The following is a 17,811-nucleotide window of genomic DNA, read 5'->3' on the forward strand; positions in this document are numbered from 1 at the left end:
GTTGGATCCCCAGTCTAAGACACTGGATGGGAGGCAACCGATAGATATTTCTCTCATATCCATTTTTCTCTCCATTTCTTTCCTTCTCCCTTCCTTTCCCTCTAATATCAATTAAAAAGAAAGAGAAATCTACAAAGTCAGAAAAACTGAAATGAAAACTCATGATTAAGATTGCTTTAAAGTAATTCATATACAGTAACAATGTCCAAAAGTTTCAGGAGGAAAGGAAACAGCACATAATGAGAAAAAAAAGTACCCATTTTGCTCTAGGAAGCAATAAAAAATATTTAAGGAATTTTCTATTGTAAAAAAAATCAATGTCCCACATTATTAAAGTAAACATTAAAGCATTTGAAACTATAGTAGTAGTATACAGAAATAGGTACTTTAACCTTTTAAATGAGATAATTAAAGCTCAAAAGAAAATGTCAAGTGGAAAGTTAACTAGAACTTTTTAAAAGTTTAACAGAGACATTTCCCTTTTATCCAAAAATGAAAACAAAATTAAACAAATGTAATATCCTCTGATAATTAAAATAATTAAAAGGGAAATGAAAAATATTAAGGCTCATAAATTAAGCACAGGCTAAAAATGATCTTCATAAGGTTTGAAACCCTTCATTTTTTTTTTAAAAGAGGAAATACTAAACTTGCTGGAACAAGAAAAAATTATATTTCAACAGTCCTTGTTTTGGTAAGTGAGAAACTCATTATGTCAATACCTTAAATCTCCCTTAAAAGGAAATAACTTAGCTGGGATTGGAGCAGGAGCAGTAATTCTTCTCCAGTCCTTGCAGATGAGAGGCTCATCATGTCACAGCCCTCATTCCTCCTTAAGATAAGATGGCATTGGCATGTTGCACATTAGTAAGGTTATCACAGCTGCCAGACTTTTTTATGGCCACCTTGCACAGGTTTTTGTTCTCACAATATTTGGAAATGGCCTAGGAGGAGAAATGAGATAGAGCACAGGGACATTCAAAATAAAAGAGTTGCAGCCTTCACAGAGAAAGCCACACGTTCCCACTTCTTTACATGGATTATAGTTACTGCTTCTCCGGAGAGCTGTGGTCTACACTCCTATTTTATGTTCATTCACAAAGTTAAGTAGTTTAGGGACTCTGATTAGATTGACAGAGCAAAGGGGAACTTAGAATTTTTTAAAGTATGGGTTTTTTCAAAGATGTCAAAGGTGTGACAGTCTCCTAACAATAATACCATCTGTTGTCTGTACACTTGGTTCCTTAAATATAATAAATACTAGTGGCCTGGTGAACAAAATTTGTGCCCGGGGGTTGTCCCTCATCCTGGCCTGTACCCTCTCCAATCTGGGACTCCTTGGGGGAATGTCGGACTCTAAACCAGCAGTCAGACATCCCTCTCGCAATCTGGGACCACTGGCTCCTAACCACTCACCTGCCTGCCTGCCTATTGCCCCTAACCACTCTGCCTGCCAACCTGATCACCCCTAACTGTCCCCCTGTTAGCCTGATCACCCCAACTTCCCCCATGCCAGCCTGATAGCCCCCAACTGCCCCCCTGATAGCCAGCTCACCCCCAACTGCTCCCCACCAGCCTTCTTGCCCCCAAATGTCCCCCCTGCCAGCCTGCTCACCCCCAACTGCCCCCCATGCTGGCCTGATAGCCCCCAACTTCCCCCCCCCCACCAGCCTGATTGCCCCTAACCTCCTCTGCCTTGGCCCCACCACCATGGCTTTGTCCAGAAGGATGTCCGGAATGTCTCCCGGTCTAATTAGTATATTACTTTTTTATTAGTATAGATACAGTTGGGAAAAGTCATTGTTTACTCAGCTATTTACATTCTATCCAATCTTCATTAGTTAGAATTTACTCTAAGCAAATTTTAATGAGGCAGGCAAGTTCTGAATTTTATTGAAATGTAGAAAAGGTCTAGTGATTGAAGCACCATAAAGGTTCTATTTCACTTGCACATTAAGGTAGAAGCACATCTTATTCTAAAGGACCATTAAAGTACCACAGAAACTGTCCATTTCAGTTGTAATTTTGTGGTATACTCCCCAGAATTCATAAGCCATAAATATTACTTTGTTACACATACTTTACAATTGCCATTGAAAACCCATATACTTTCTACACCCAGTGTTTGAAGTATATATTCTATGATCTAAGTGTCACTCTCTGAGGTTAGTTTTGTCTAACAAACTAAAGGTACTGAACTGTGATCTATACAGAAAAGACATGAATTTGCAAACTGAGTTAGGAGTGATAAGTAAAATATGGTTATAGATATGATTAGCGATACAATTGTAAGAAATTATTCATGTATGGCTAGAAAATAGAATACAGATTCAAAAAAATCATGAAAGTTTAAAATGGATTTAAATTATTCTGAATCATGGTCACAGAAAAGATAATTTTTATAATATGGGATTCTTATACACACCATAAAAAATACCGCTAATATGATGTGAAAGAGTTAATAAGTCTTATTCAATGTTCTAGTTAAAACAGCTTTTCATTTTCCTAATACTACATAATATGATTTACCCACAGATATTGGCTTTTGTGTCTGGCAGCAAACCCCACTTTGTGAATCCACAGCCTTACCTCTAGGTTCAGTGCTCTTTCTTTTTGAAGAGGAGCAAGTGCAATAGGCAGTCCATGGTCACTTGCTAAAGACCGAAGGTCAAAATAGTATTGGGCATAGACACTGGCAGAAACATAAAGATGAAACCGCAGTAGACATATGTACTGCCTTTCCAACTCATTTCTGGGGAAAAGGAAAACACAAAACCACCAGAGGACAATTTTAGTCAACATGGTTCTCTTCAAAATTGTCATTCTAAGCTATAGGTTGGCTCTGAGTTTAGTTTTGAAACAAATAAAGGCTACCCAGCTGGGCTAATACACTAATGTTCAAACAGGCAAACAAGGTTCAACAATGTGCGGTCCCTTTTGCCTCCCAGGACTTTGAGTTTGGGGCACGGGGAAGGAGGTTATGTCTCTTGTGCACAACTGCTGTTGGGTAGGGGCTCAATTATCAGAGTCCCCTTAGTGTAGGTTTGTTCTCTTTGCTCACTCACAGGGCCCCACTCTAGTGTTCAGATGGAAGGAATGATGTATGCTGTTTCTTAGCCCTGAAGAACTTGCAGACATTTCCATCAGGCTGATAACAGGAAAGGGATTAGTAAAGTAGAGATGTGACAACAAAAGGATTGGGCACATCACCGCAGCAACAAATGGGTCCATTCAGAGCCACTACTATTATCTCTGAGGGGAAAACTCTTGGAAAATTATCAGACACCAAAAAAGAAGTTGAGGAAGAGACAAATAAATGGAAACATATACAAAGCTCATGGTCAGGAAGCATTAACACCTTTAAAATGTCCATACTACCTCAAATAATCTATTTCAACCAAATTCCTATCAAGATGCCAATGCCATCTTTTACAGAAGTAGAACAAATAATCCAAAGTTTTATACAGACCCACAAAAGACTCTAAACAGTCACAGCAGTTGAGAGAAAAACTAAACAGTTTGGAGGTATCACACTACCTGCTATCAAACTCTACTACAAGGCTATAGTAATCAAAAGAGCATGGTACTAGCATAAAAACAAACATAGACCAATGGAACAAAATAGAAAATCCAGAAATAACCCCATACCTGTATGGTTAATTACTATTTGACAAAAGAGGAGACTTGATTCAATGGTATAAAGACAGTCTATTAAATAAATGATGTTGGGTAAATTGGACAGATACATTCAAAAAATGAAGTTAGACCACTTCTTACACCACATACAAAAATAGACTCAAAATGGATTATTAACTTAATGTAAGAGTCAAAACCATAAAACTCATAGAAAAAAACATAGGCACTAAAGTCTGGAATATTTCTTAGTGTTTTGCTGATAGATTACCCTGTGCAAGTGAAATAAAATAAAAAATAAAGAAATGGGACTACATCAAACTAATAATTTTAGTATAGCAAAAGAAAACATCAACAAAATAAAAAGACAATCCACTGACAGGAAAATGTATTTGACAATGATATATCTAATAAGGGGTTTAATATTCAAAATTTATAAAAAACATATATAACTCAATACCTTATAAAAAACATATATAGCCCAACACCAAAAATACAAACAATCTAATTAAAAAATGGACAGATGGCCTGAACAGACACTTCTCCAAAGAGAGCATACAGATGGCTGATATACATGAAAAGATGCTTAACATCACTGATCATCAGTGAGATGCAAATTAAAACCACAATGAGATATACTCACATCTGTAAGAATGGCTATCATCAATAAATCAACAAACAGCAAGTGTTGATAAGGATGTGGAGAAAAGGGAAACCACTTTTGGTGGCAATGTATACTGGTGCAGACACTGTGGAAAATAGTATGGAAGTTCCTCAAAAATTAAAAATGGAACTGCCTTATGACTCAGTGATTCTACCCTGAGTATATATCCGAAGAAAACCAAGATACTAATTTGAAAGAATATATGCACCCTATGTTCACTGCAGTATTATTTACAATCCTCAAGCTGTAGAAGCAACTCAAATGCCCATTAACTGATGAGTGGATAAAAAAGCAGTGGAATATCATTACTCATCCATAAAAAAGAATAAAATCCTTCCATTTGCGAGAGAACAGATGGACCTAGAGGGTATTATGTTAGTGAAATAAGTCAGTCAGAGAAATATAAATAACATGTGATTTCACTAAAAAGCAATATAAATGAACAAAAACAGAAGCAGACTCATAGGTAAAGGGAACATTTTGATGGTTGTCAGAGGAGAAGAGGTTTGGGGGGCTGGGTAGAGAAGGTGAAGAAATTGAGAAGTACAGATTGGCAATTGCAATGCAGTTATGGGGATATAAATTATGCCATAGTAAGGAGAGTCAATAATACTGCAATAATTATGCATGGTGTCAGGTCAGTACTAAAAATATTGTGGAAAACACTTTGCAAAGCACATGGTTTTTTAACCATTATGCTGTACACCTGAGATTAATATAAAATAACTATAGGCCTAGTGCACAGATTTGTGTTCTTTCGCAATCCGGGACCCCTCAGGGGATGTTAGAGAGCCAGTTTTGGCCCGATCCCCGCAGGCCAGGTGGAGGGACCCCACTGGTGCACGAATCTGTGCACTGGGCCTCTAGTATGCATAAAAGATCTTTGGTTAATCTCTTCCCGTCCTCCCCTCTACCCCCTTGTTTCTGAGATTCATGAGTCTGTTCCATGTTTCCATGCCTATGGTTTTCGCTCCTGCATTAAGCGTCTTCCCCCTGGTGGTCAGTGCATGTCATAACTACTGGCTGGTCAGCCGATCCCTTAGGCTTTTATATATAGATATCGAATGTAAAGTCTTATTGAAAATAAATGAAATTTTAAAAGGGGGAAATAAAAGACCTAAACTGGTAGACAGCGTTAAGGAAGCCATGAAAATATTTACATCACTGTTGTTTTTGGATGTGAGCTTCTACAAAGTTTGCTACCAGAGAAATATACCAAATTATCACACAGATTATTACAATAATAACACATGAAGGCATACTAATTAATGAGGAGGAGTATGAAATGTTTATAGCAAATGTGGATAGAAAAATATATGTAATTTTATGCCTAGTTCAGTCCTCTGCACAATGTAACCTTTCAAAATATTTATTTTGTAAATTTTATGGGGGCAAATAAGGTATTCGAAAATGGTTAGAAACTTCATCAAAACCTTGCAAACTCACAAGTCCTTGATTGTAATGCCTCTTAGCAATCGGGTGAAGTGAGTATTCCATATAGCCAGATCGTGCAGATACTTGTAGGCCTGAATAATCGCTTCCAAAACAATGCGTTTCCAGTTAAATGGGCAAAGGTCGATTTCAGCATAAATTAAAAGTCTTTCTATGTAAACCTGCAAAGTAGAACACTGGTCTTTGATTCTAGTTCAGTTTAAGTGCTGTGATAAGAACTTACAGGAATGACAGATTTCATCAGTTTTTGACATGCCTTTTATTCTTAGGTTCTAGAGAGACTGCTTGGCCAGCAAAAGCCAGAGGCCAAGAAACAGTTGCAAATCAGATACTTTTATTGCCTACTTTCCAGGTGAATTTACAGCCTGCTCACCAAAGAGTCTCTGGTCCAACTCTTGGCCCCAGTCAGGACTCATGCGGGAGGCAATCAACAGATGTCTCTCTCTCATACTGATGATTCATTCTCTCTCTCTCTCTTTTTCCTCTCCTCCCCTCTCTTTTCTACTTTCTCTGAAAATCAATGGAAAACATATCCTCTGGTAAGGATTAACCCTTTGCACTCGCTTGCTTTTTTCTCAATTCCTTTATTCTACTCGGGATTTAATTTTTAAATACCCCAGATTTTACAAAGCGCGGCAGTAGAATAAAAAACTGGAGTTTCTTTTCATACAAACTTATTTATTGGGATTTTTTCATATTTCAAATTATTGATACATTCAAAGAGTAATTTTAATCTCGACATCCGAGTGCAAAAGGTTAAAAAAAAAAAATTTAAACACAGCTCCCCCAGTGGCTGCTGTGTGGTGCAGCAGGACAGGCAGTGCAAACAGGTGTGTCTGAGGCAGGTCTCTACAACTGTCAAGTATTCCTGGATTTAGTGCCTTTGTAAGAAACACACATGCACACCAAGGGTAGTCCTTTTATGTCTCCTAAGCCTCACATCTCAATCATGATTCTGTGAAATCCATCTCTGTCTTACACAACCTGAAGCTTAGTCAGTTCTGTTGGTTTCAGGTGGTAGCAGAGCTGCCAGTCTCTGTCTCCCTGGTTCTCCTCTAAATCTGCCAGGTAGCTGGTGAGGTCTCATGATTTCTTCACATGTATTACATGTCTATTCTACAAAGAACTGGGTGAAGGTAACAGCTAAGCAAAGATTATAGAGGCAAGCTGTGATTTGTTGTTACGTCAAAGGGTTCTTTGAAGAAGAGTATGTTGACTGTCTGAGGTTATCAGATAATCTCAAATGGACAACTCACATTAGCCAAAGGTCTTCAAACCCAGCTGTATTTTAGGAAGCAAACAGTTATTGAACATTATGTGTTATTAGTGAAAGTTTGCACCAATATCCCAAAGCTAAATGCTCTCAGATATCCTATGAATGAACCTCCTTACAAGATTCAACGGTCAACTTTCTGGGAATAATTAGATACATATACAACATTGGAAATCACTCAACTTCCTGCAATCTTTACTGTAGACTTGGTATATGCCATTAACCATTCATTTATACCACTTGCCCTCTGGTGTCATTGGAATTGAGATTTCTCTTCTCACTGAAACTCTTCTAGCAGTGAAATCAATCCCATCCCACTTCTGAAGAACACCTCCCACAATTACCTCTTTTTGAACACTTCCCTGTGGCCCAGACACTCTCCCCAATATGAATGTCTTTATATGGTACCCATCCCACCCACCACAACCCCTAGGATGCTTCTTCTCTGTTTGCTCACAGTGAATGCCCTGATGCTGCTTCTCATCTCCCACTCTCCCCTTCACCCTCTGTAGTCTGCCCCCGGCACTGTCACTAGACTGAAACTACTACTGCTAAGGTCTTCGGTGCATTTGCACATACAAACCAGAGCTCTTCACCACAGCTCCTCACTCCTCACACATTCCCTAATGTCATGTGGGCACTGCCATTTGCCTAGGTGCTTGGCCAAAGACTTCCAATTGAGTTAACCTGCTGCAATCTGTGAGCAATTCTTGTTATCTCTGCCTGTCACTGGTAGTCAGATCGCTTTCCAGTCTATTTCACTTCCCACCTGTGTCACTGTTATTGCCTCCTGATTTCTCACTCTCCACTCAGACTCCCAGCTACAGTCTTTCTCCCGAAAGCAGCCAGGATAGTCTTTTTAATCAAGAGCACTTCCCCACCCTGCTCAACTCTGTCAAGGGGTTTCCACCAAACAAATAAAAATGTCACTTCCTCCCATGGCCTGCAAGCTGAAAGGCCCAATCAGATGGCACGTGCCCTCCTGGCCCTCATGCCCTACCTTCTTTTCCTCATTTGACACTCTGACCACACTGGCCATACCTCACTCTTACTCAAATACCAAGTATAAGTTCCCGTCTGTGAATCTGGCACTTGTTCCATCTGCACATACACCAGAGCTCCTCATCTTCCTCAGTTCAGTCAGGTCAGTGTTCAGATGTCCTCTCTTTACAGAGGCTCTTTCTGATCACCTCTCTAAAGTAGCTGACCTAAGTACTCTTCCCTCACACCAAGCAGGAGACTTTTCCCTTTAGGATTGCCTGAGGCAGGAGTGATACAATCCCCATTCCTTCTCACTAGAATGGACCGCTCATTCCAAATGATACTCTTTCCACAGGAATCCTGGATGAATGACACAAAGGTCCTTACACAGCTGTAGCCGAGCAGGCAACTAGCAATGCCCTTTCAGGTCCTACTGGCACTAGAATCCTGGCAACATCACAGGAGTCACAAGAGGACAGCAAGGACGGATGAACACCCATCATCCCAGGAACAGCGAAGTTAGGGCTCTAGTTGTCAGTCAGGACACACATTACAACTGCCCGGGGAATGCAGCCTGGGACTCAGCTTAGCCCTACCCTGAACCTGTCTCTCCCTGGGGCCCAGAAGGCTCTGTTATTGCCCCCGTCCTGCCCCATCAGCACACCTTGTAAGTGTGCCTGTGTGCACTGCCTGCGCCTATGTCTCCTGAGGTCCGGAAGGAGAAATTGGAAATCTCGCTCTCCTGCTGCCTTTAATAGCAACCATTTTGTGGTGAAAAAAGCAAGGACATTTTTAATCATAGTGATTATTAAGCTGAAATGTGTGAACTTTATTTCCTTTTATAGGTTTCCCTTAATAAAGTTCTGAAAGAAGAACTATCTTACCAAAGTTGTTATTGCATATCCTGCTGTTACCTTATAGGCAAAGAAAAAAGGTCGAATAAATCTGTAAATTGATTCGGGATCGGGATCATGATGAAAGGATTCCTCAGGAACCTTTTCTTCCTGAAAGGAAGTACCCATTGAAGAAAAATATTAAGTACTTTTGTAACAGCCCTGTTCCACTTATGCCCATGTGCTAATTAAAATAATTTTTATTGGGTAACATGTATTTTAGCCTTTTAAATAAAATAATGGGACCTTAAAAACAATAGTGATTGAATAATGACGCTCATTAAAGATACAGGCACAACCTCAGAATATTTATATATTCCTTTCCACCTTCCCCCTCTAACATTCTGTCTAAATGTGAACTATCTTTAGGCTCCAAGGACTTGTTGGTCATCATGTCACAGTTCTCTGCAATCAACTTTGAGAATGTAACCATCGGGCTCTAAGGCTGTGCTGTGTGTACAATGCTCACCAGCCACATATTGTTATAGAGCAAATCTGAAGACATTTGAAAATTTTTGTCATTCTAATTAATTCAATATTTAAATAGCTGTTTAATTTTCTCCTAGAGATCTTGATATATTTACTAGGTTTATGTACAAATATTCATATTGTTTGATGCTATTGAAAATTTTCTTTTAAAAATATAAATTTTTGTTTTTTGGGTATGTTGACCCACTTTAGTTCACTAATTATACAAAGCTGAAACTCAGTTCTTACTGACATATCCTATATAATAAAAGGGTAATATGCAAATTTATGCAAATTTACTGAATGGTGGAACTACCACTTGCTATGATGTGCACTGACCACCAAGGAGCAGAGCCTCAACACAGGAGCTGCCCTTGGTGGTCAGTGTGCTCCCACAGGGGGGAGGGGGGGGGATGCTGCTCAGCCAGAAGCCAGGATGATGGCTGGCGAGCTCAGCGGCTGTGGCAGGAGCCTCCCCCGCCTCCACAGCAGCACTAAGGATGTAAGCCATCAGTCAGACATCCCCCAAGGGCTCCCAGACTGCAAAAGGGCAGGGGCCCAGCTTAGGGGCCTCCCGACCCCCAGTACATGAATGTCATCCACCGGGGCCTCTAGTTTCTTATGTAACACTAGAGGCCCTGTGCACAAAATTCGAATTTGTGCACTGGGGCGGGGGGTGGCCCTCAGTCAAGCCTGTGCCTTCTTGTAATCTGGGACCCCTTGGGTAGGGTCCCTAGGCTTGGCTGATGATCAGAGCATATCAGGGCTTTCCTTCCCCCGGCTGCAGGCAGCTGGTTGTGCCCCGCTGCTGCCACTTCTTGCCATCAGTACAGCACTGCCACCCCCTATCCCACCACCAGTCACCTCACTCTGTGGGTGACAGGTGTGGGGTGGGATCATTGGCTGGCTTGGAATTTCCCTCTGCGGGGTGATAACTGGCTGGCCCTGCACACCCGTCACCACATCGCTAGTCAGTGGGCTGGGCCTCCCTCTGTGGGTTGATCAATTGTGGTGCCCCAGATTGATCACCCCGCAGAGGGAGGCCCTGCTCACCCACCGCAGTGCTGTCTGTGGGGGTAGCCTGGGCTTTCCTCTTTAGGGCGTTTGGGCGTGGGGCTCTGCCCACCCACCTGGGGCTCTGCGAATGGTCTGTGCCTCCGCCATTGGGGCGATTGTGGAGCCGACCCACTGGATTGATCGCCCCGCCAGCCAGCATGGGTCTCCCTCTTTGGGGCAATTGATCACCTCGCAGAGGGTGGCCTGGGCCTCCCTCTGTAGGGCAATCGTGGAGTGATTGCGGGGCCCCCTGACCAATTGCATTGCACCCACCTTGGCTGGCCTGGCACCAGTGCGTGTCATAGTGTGGTCATTCAGAAGGTAGTCTGGGAGGTCATTCGGCTGTTCAGTTGTTTGGTCTATTTGCATATTACCCTTTTATTATTATAGACTAAAGGCCTGATGCACGGATTTGTGCACAGGTGGGATCCCTCGGCCTTGCCTATGGGGATCAGGCCAAAACCAGCTCTCCGATATCCCTCAAGGGCTCCTGGAGTGCAAAAGGGCACAGGTCGGGCTGAGAGACCACTCATCCCCAGTATACGAGTGTTGTGCATTGGGCCTCTAGATTCTTATGTAACAATAAAGGCCTGGTGCACAGATTTGTGCACAGGTGGGGTCCCTCGGTCTGGCCTGCAGGGATCAGGCTGAAACCAGCTCTCTGACATCTCCCAAAGGGTCCCAGATTGCAGGAGGGAAGTTCTCAGGTTACGCACCCTGGAATCGGGCTCCGTCCTCTCTGGTTCTGGATGCATCACCTGAGGACCACAGCTGCCAAGTCACAGCAGCTCCCCAGCTCCTGTGTTGAGCATCTGCCCCCTGATGGTCAGTGCGCATCATAGTTACCGGTTGGATGGTCGCTTATGCTTTTATATATATTGATTCCTTTTGCAAAATAATTAGATACAACATGGGGTGGGGAAGAAAACTAAAAGGAAGGTAACGTTAACTCCAAGCTGGAGAGAGTAATTTTCTATTAGTGATTAATTTCAAAGCAAATCAGCATGGAATAAACACAAGTGTCTGAGAGAAAGAGGGAACCTTAATACAACTGGCACTTACTGTGACAGGATGGAGTCTCTCATCAAAAATGTCCTTAGATCTATTTGAATCTCTAGAAAATAAGAACGTGATTTTAAAAAGTAATCCAGAAATTGTTGTATTAGCAACACATCTGTTGGGAGTAGAGAGAATTTTGGTGGGAGCTTAACCTTCAACAAAGAAAGTCCTTCTACAAATTCTTCTCTTATATCCTGTAGGAATTTTATGACCTCTTTTTACTCAACACATCGAATTCTGTGAAACCTTTTCTATAATGACCTGCCAGAGCTGCCTTTATAAGCATTGACCCTCCCTAATAGGCAATGCTAGTCAACCAGATCAATTGCCACTCCTCTAACTTTTCATTGAAAGACCCAGGAATAATTTATAAAGCAGTAGTGATGGGCAATCCTTCATGTGAAAATGAGATCCCTGTTTTTTTCACTGTGTTTTTTTTTTCTCTAACTAGTTTCCTATACTATATTCTTATTATATATTTCTTCTTGATTCTTTACAATAGTCTGAATTTAAAATTTGCCTTTGTATTTTAAAAGTAACCATTCTATTTATTTGAGAAAAAAATGGATTGGCTGCCTCCTATACATGCTGAACTGTGGATGGAACCAGAAACCTAGCTATGTAGCCTTACAGAATTGAACCTACAGCCTAGGTATGTGCTGCCCTAACTTGGAATCAAACCTACCACCTTTTGGTGTACAGGACAATGCTCCAACATTTAATGCCAAAATTTAATGGCAAACCATGGCTCGAGAGCCACATGCGGCTTTTTGGCCCCTTGAGTGTGGCTCGGCGTTAGAACCACTTCTTCAAAATAGACTTGCCCAGGCCGTGGTATTTTGTGGAAGAGCCACACTCAAGGGGCCAAAGAGCCGCATGTGGCTTGTGAGCCGCAGTTTGCTGACCACGGCACTAGACCATTTTCAGGAGACCCATGAGGCCAAAACTGTTTGTATAGAAATATTAAGGCATAGTCTGCATTTACACTGACATTTGCAATGACTGCATAAAAGCAAAAGTCAGTAAAACTGGTTTCTGAGCAAGAATCAAGGCAGAGGTCCCACCCTGTACTAGTAGTCATTCTACACTTCACTGCCACTTGTTGACAAGAAATCTGCTTTACTTAAGCACATCTTTGATAAAGCAATGACAATGAATACTGTTATTAAAAATTGAATCTTCTTTTTATACTCTACAATAAGGGGAAGTATGCATTAAGCACTCCTGCATACTGAAATGTGCTTGTGTTAAGGAAAAGCACTTGGAATTAGTTGTGAGCTGAATGCCCTACTGTTTTCAGAGAATAATATTTTTATTTGATAATACAAGTGTCATTCTCTCAAGACTGAAAAGTGAGCCTGTCACTTCCAGAAAAATAACTTATACATTTATTGCCAATTGCACAGTTCCAGCTATCAAGCTAAAAATCAAGATTGGGGAAAACTTGTACCCTTTTTGTGACCTAACAGCTTTTCAATACCTAAAGGTTTTTCTGGGAAGACTGGTGGTTATATGATGCTAACTAACAAAAGTGAGTTTTGATACTGTATAAAGAAATGTGAACTGATACTTTCCAAATGACCAATGCATAATGTTATTATGAAATTACTTACAATGTAAGAGATTCATTTAGCATAGAATATGTATGCATGGGTACTAATTTAACAGAGACCTTAGTACAAGTTCAAGGACAGGATTTAAAACCATTGTAACTAATTTAAGGAGACAGCTTCTGTGGACTTCTGGTACAGTATCAAAGAATATCCAAAATTATTCTGAAGGCTTAAAAAATACAAACTTTTCTAGCCATAAAGATACATGAGGCTATGTCTTCATATTGTTTATTCAAAACAAATTATTGAGATGACTGAGGTAATCACAAAGGATTGAAGACAGGGTGTCCATGAGAATCAGCTGTCTTCTGTTGAAGCAGACATAAAGAGATTTGCCAAATGTAAATAAGTGACACAATTTCCATTCGACCAATTTATTGTAGAAAGCGATTCTCTTTTACAAAGAATTATGTTAATGCTATAGCTCGCTATCAGGGGTGTTTCTGTCTTCCAGGAAACATTCAGCCATGGCAGAGACATTTTTGTTGTCACAATGAGGCCTGGGGAGAGGGTGCTACTGGCATCTAGTGAGGAGAGGCCAGGAATGTTGCTGAACATCCTGTAAAGCACAAGGCAATCCCCCACAACAAAGAAGTACCCTGCTCAAAATGTCAACAGTGCTTTAAAAACTATGTTTTAGCATACAAGGGACTTATTTTTAAATTCTCAATTTTAATTTCTAATCCAGTAAATATTAATATAGCCCACATCAACAAATGTTCTTTAGAATCCTCAATAACTTAAACATTAGGAGTCCTAAGACCAAAAAAAAAAAAAAAAAAAGGTTCGCTTCAAAAATGTAATAAAAGCACTATAGCCTACTCCAATAATATCTATAGTTAAAACCTAACACTAACGTTATATCTTGTAAGTTTATTAGCTAGAATAACAGGACTGATTTTAAAACTCACCTGTTCTTTATGTGGTAATATATTGCTAGTGCCAGGCTGTGGAGAAAAGGAAAAGTAACAAATGACTTTATGTCAGGTCTAAAGACAAGTTTTAAAAGGGTTGTGGTGGGGGAAGACCATCCCATATGCCTAGTAGCCATGAGACCTCATTCAAAACAGTATCTCCTAAGCACTTTTTGCCTTGTTGCAGTTCTTTGTCGGTTAGTAAAATTAGGAAAACCAAAATGCGAAGGAATATGCTGTTAGAAGACATGTTTTGGGTGATTATTACAACATATAAGTTATTACACTCTTGCCCTATCATTTGCCTTTCTACTCATATATCCTTTCATCCTGTACAAGTAATACCTACTTGTACACATGCTTAAATTTAAGCCATATAGTTTTTCCACCTGCCCACCTATTTTCCTTCATTCCCCTAAAGTTAAATAAAATGCTCTATACCAAACTGAATCATTTAAGGTCACTTTTACATAATTGTTAAGAAAATTTAATGGCAAATATAAGAATACAATGGAGTAAAATTATACACAGTGTAGTATTAAAAACATTTATTTCCAAATTAGTTTAAATACAATTTTAATGAGCAGATGTAAGTGCTCAGATACTGTGTAAGTTACATTATCCCTATGTTATTCCCAGATGCTGTGTAACATGAAACAAAGGGGTGCTGTAGATTAAGTTATATGCTTTTTCTCTTTGCCCCAAATGTCAAAAATGAAGCTCCAAATAATTGAGGAAAAGCAAATCTGAATTTTATAACTAGGTTATAGAATATTAGCAGTTGTAGAAAGGCCTGTAGCATTGTTAGCATCAAAGATGGGCACTTTTATAGTGCTTCAAACAGTTTCATCTTCAAAATGATTTTAAAATCATAGAATTTGAAGCATATAAGGTGAAAGAAACTAATGAACTTGTGATGATATTTAATTCAACAACCCATTTTACAGAGAAGATAATCAAGGCTTAAAACTGACTTCCTCAAGGTCCCACCAAGAGTGAGAAGCAGTTCTCCTTCTCCCACCCTCTAACCAGGCAATGTGGTTCCCAAGCTTGGCTGTGCATTGGGATCATCACAGGAGTTTTACAAACTGCCTTCTACCACCTTGAGTTGATCTGATTCATCTGGCATTGGGTATGACCTGGGGTTGTTCTCAAAGCTTCTCAGGTGATGGCAAAGTGCAGCAAAGTTTGGGAACACATGAATTAGGATTAAAATAAAAATAATCCCAGATGCTTTTCTCTATATAAAGATTCCTTCTATCCTTCCTCAGCTTATCAGAAGGCTTGTGAGAGTGGGAGAGTGTGTTGGGAAAGAAGTAATGGAATGCATGTGTATAGAGACGCATTTAGATAAAAGTTGCATAAGTGATTATAATAAGGCTCACCCATCCCATTGAGAACAATGCACTACTACCCCACAATAAACATTTTTTCAAAACCATTCCTAAAAGCCAATGAGCTCTATTAAAATTCTCACTAAACTTTTATTTTATCAATAGTAAATGTACTGAATGATCATTTTCAAAACTCGATAAGAGCAAATGAAAACTTACTGTACTTCCAAAAACTAGACAATTTTGGAGGAAAAAAGTGTATATTCAAAACGACTCTTGAATTATATACTGTAACATCAGAATCATCTAACTCAAAAGAAGCTATGGAACACAGCTAGAGTGGACTGGTTTTCTACTCCCAGATTTAGTGGTCAGACTGAAGAAAACGACTCAGTGATTGTGAGACAGGTGTCAAAACTCAGGACTTTAGAGAGAGATGGGCTCAATTTTTGCAGAAAATCAATTTGATCTCAACTGTTGTTATGAGAGAAGAAACTTCCATTATGATTATAAACTGGCTGTTTTTAATTAACGTAGAAGTTACTGAGAATTTAATTAGCAAAAAAGGTGGTACAATATAGACAAAATTAAGTTTATAAATAAATTATGTTTTAGGACTGAAAAATAAAATTAGAAATGAGGATTTTATTATTTTCAGGTAGCATTTCCCAAACTGTGTTCTGGAAAGTCAACCCTCACATCCCAGGGAGACACTGATAATGATCCTTGGACCACCCCAATGGAATTCAGGAAGCTCTACATCCAAGTTTGGTTTTATTTTTCTCTTAAATAAGCTTGAAGGTTTCAGATTAGGGTGTTTTTTTAAAGTCTCCAATTGTGGACTATGAACTTACAGAATTTAATGAATAGTTTTCATAATCATGACACTGTTATGTTTGCTTAAACGTAAACCTGGCTGTGACTAGGTTTTCAAAACTTTACCTCTCTCATGATTTTCTGCTTTGATTTTGTTATATATGGATCGATATAGTGTCTTGAATATGCATTTATATATCTATACATATATATATATAACTACATTTAATACATCTATGAAATTAAAACCTCAGCTGAACAAGTTTAAGACACAAAGAAATTATCTTGAAAAGTTGTTCCTTAAGACTGGTTTGATGCATTTTTCCTGGAAGGAGAGTGCATTTCGATACAGAAATGGTGCAGGAATAAAGAAAGCACGATGGGGGAAATCTGACACAATCCAATGAGCTGTAAATGCAGATGCACTCTGGTGCCAGTAGGGGACAAGCTGCCCCTCCTTCCTAGAGCAGCTTCCAGGGCAGTCAGTACACATGGTTCCAGGCCCATTTCTCATGAAGAAATACTTTATTCCAGAAACATTCAGTAAAACGCGCTTCTCCTCTCATTGTGTTCAACAATGAGTCTCAGAAGCAGTAATGCCTCAAGTAAAGATAAATACTTTTGGGGGGATTTTTTAATTGTTAAGTGGGTTTCCCTTCTTCCATCCACTCTGAGATTAAAATGGAAGTGGAAATCAATATATAATTGACACCAGTTTTTTAACCTGAGCACTGAAAAGGACAATCAAATGAAAGTACCTATGGGCAGGATAAGGGGTCTGTCCCCTATTTGTACTCACCACTGCACAGCGATTCTCAGATCAGGCTGAGAAATCGAGTAGTCAACATATACAGTAGCACATGAGCTGTACTTTTCCCTAAGGTGACCAGGAGATACCTGAAGGGGAAGGGGAATAGAAGAAAATATGACAGTAAGTTAAACCTATAAAAGTATGTTTTTCCTTGGCTAAAATGTCAAACAATTAAGCATTACAATTGTTCTCATACTCTATGAACTACTTTAGTGCAATACCATGTGCAACTCTATGGTAAACCCATTACATGCTCTAACTTCCAACAATGAGAATTGAGGAGGGGATCATAAAATGCTGCCCTTGACAGACTACCTATAATCCAACTTGGCATACACATATGATAAATTCCCTTTATAATAATGTAAAACATTTAAAATAAGATTTCAGTGTTTTTTCCTTAAAAAATAAAAACTGCTGAGATTTCTATTTCTGCTAGTTATTTTCTACATTAAGACATACTGCCATCCTACATAATAAAAAGGTAATATGCAAATTGCATCACTCCGCTACTCCCACGATTGGGCTGGCTGGAGGCGTGGGGGGCGGGACTCAGGGTGGCCGATTGGCTCCGACCCCCCGCTCCTCCCGCCTGCCTAAATGGCCGGCGCTGCAGAAGGACCCATGGGGCCAGCGGAAGATGCTGGTGGCGGAACTCGGGGTGGCCGATTGCATGGCTGCCGGCACCAGTTTTCCGCCAGCAGCAGTTTTCCTCTGCCACCCGCTGATGGGAGCGCCTCCCGATTGGAGTTCCTCTCGGGGTGGCCGATCGTGCTGGCTGGAGGCGCTCTGATCGGCGGGTGGCCAGAGGAAAACTGCTGCTGGCGGAAAACTGGTGCGGCAG

General features: G+C 40.1%; 1 protein-coding gene across 1 annotated transcript in view; it reads right to left on the reverse strand.

The window, feature by feature from the left end:
* Positions 1 to 833: 833 nt before the first annotated feature.
* LOC129148498 (cyclin-Y-like protein 1) overlaps positions 834 to 17,811 on the reverse strand; it is a 28,771-nt gene continuing 11,793 nt past the window's right edge. Inside the window, exons 4-10 of the mRNA XM_054713479.1 lie at positions 16,956 to 17,053; positions 14,004 to 14,039; positions 11,483 to 11,534; positions 8,888 to 9,007; positions 5,744 to 5,910; positions 2,590 to 2,752; positions 834 to 944 (exon numbers count right to left, since the gene is read on the reverse strand). Coding sequence (XP_054569454.1) covers positions 834 to 944; positions 2,590 to 2,752; positions 5,744 to 5,910; positions 8,888 to 9,007; positions 11,483 to 11,534; positions 14,004 to 14,039; positions 16,956 to 17,053 — 747 coding nt within the window. The remainder of the gene's footprint in view (positions 945 to 2,589; positions 2,753 to 5,743; positions 5,911 to 8,887; positions 9,008 to 11,482; positions 11,535 to 14,003; positions 14,040 to 16,955; positions 17,054 to 17,811) is intronic.

This window comes from Eptesicus fuscus, unplaced genomic scaffold (genome assembly GCF_027574615.1).
Source record: "Eptesicus fuscus isolate TK198812 unplaced genomic scaffold, DD_ASM_mEF_20220401 scaffold_63, whole genome shotgun sequence".
Taxonomy (NCBI): domain Eukaryota; kingdom Metazoa; phylum Chordata; class Mammalia; order Chiroptera; family Vespertilionidae; genus Eptesicus; species Eptesicus fuscus.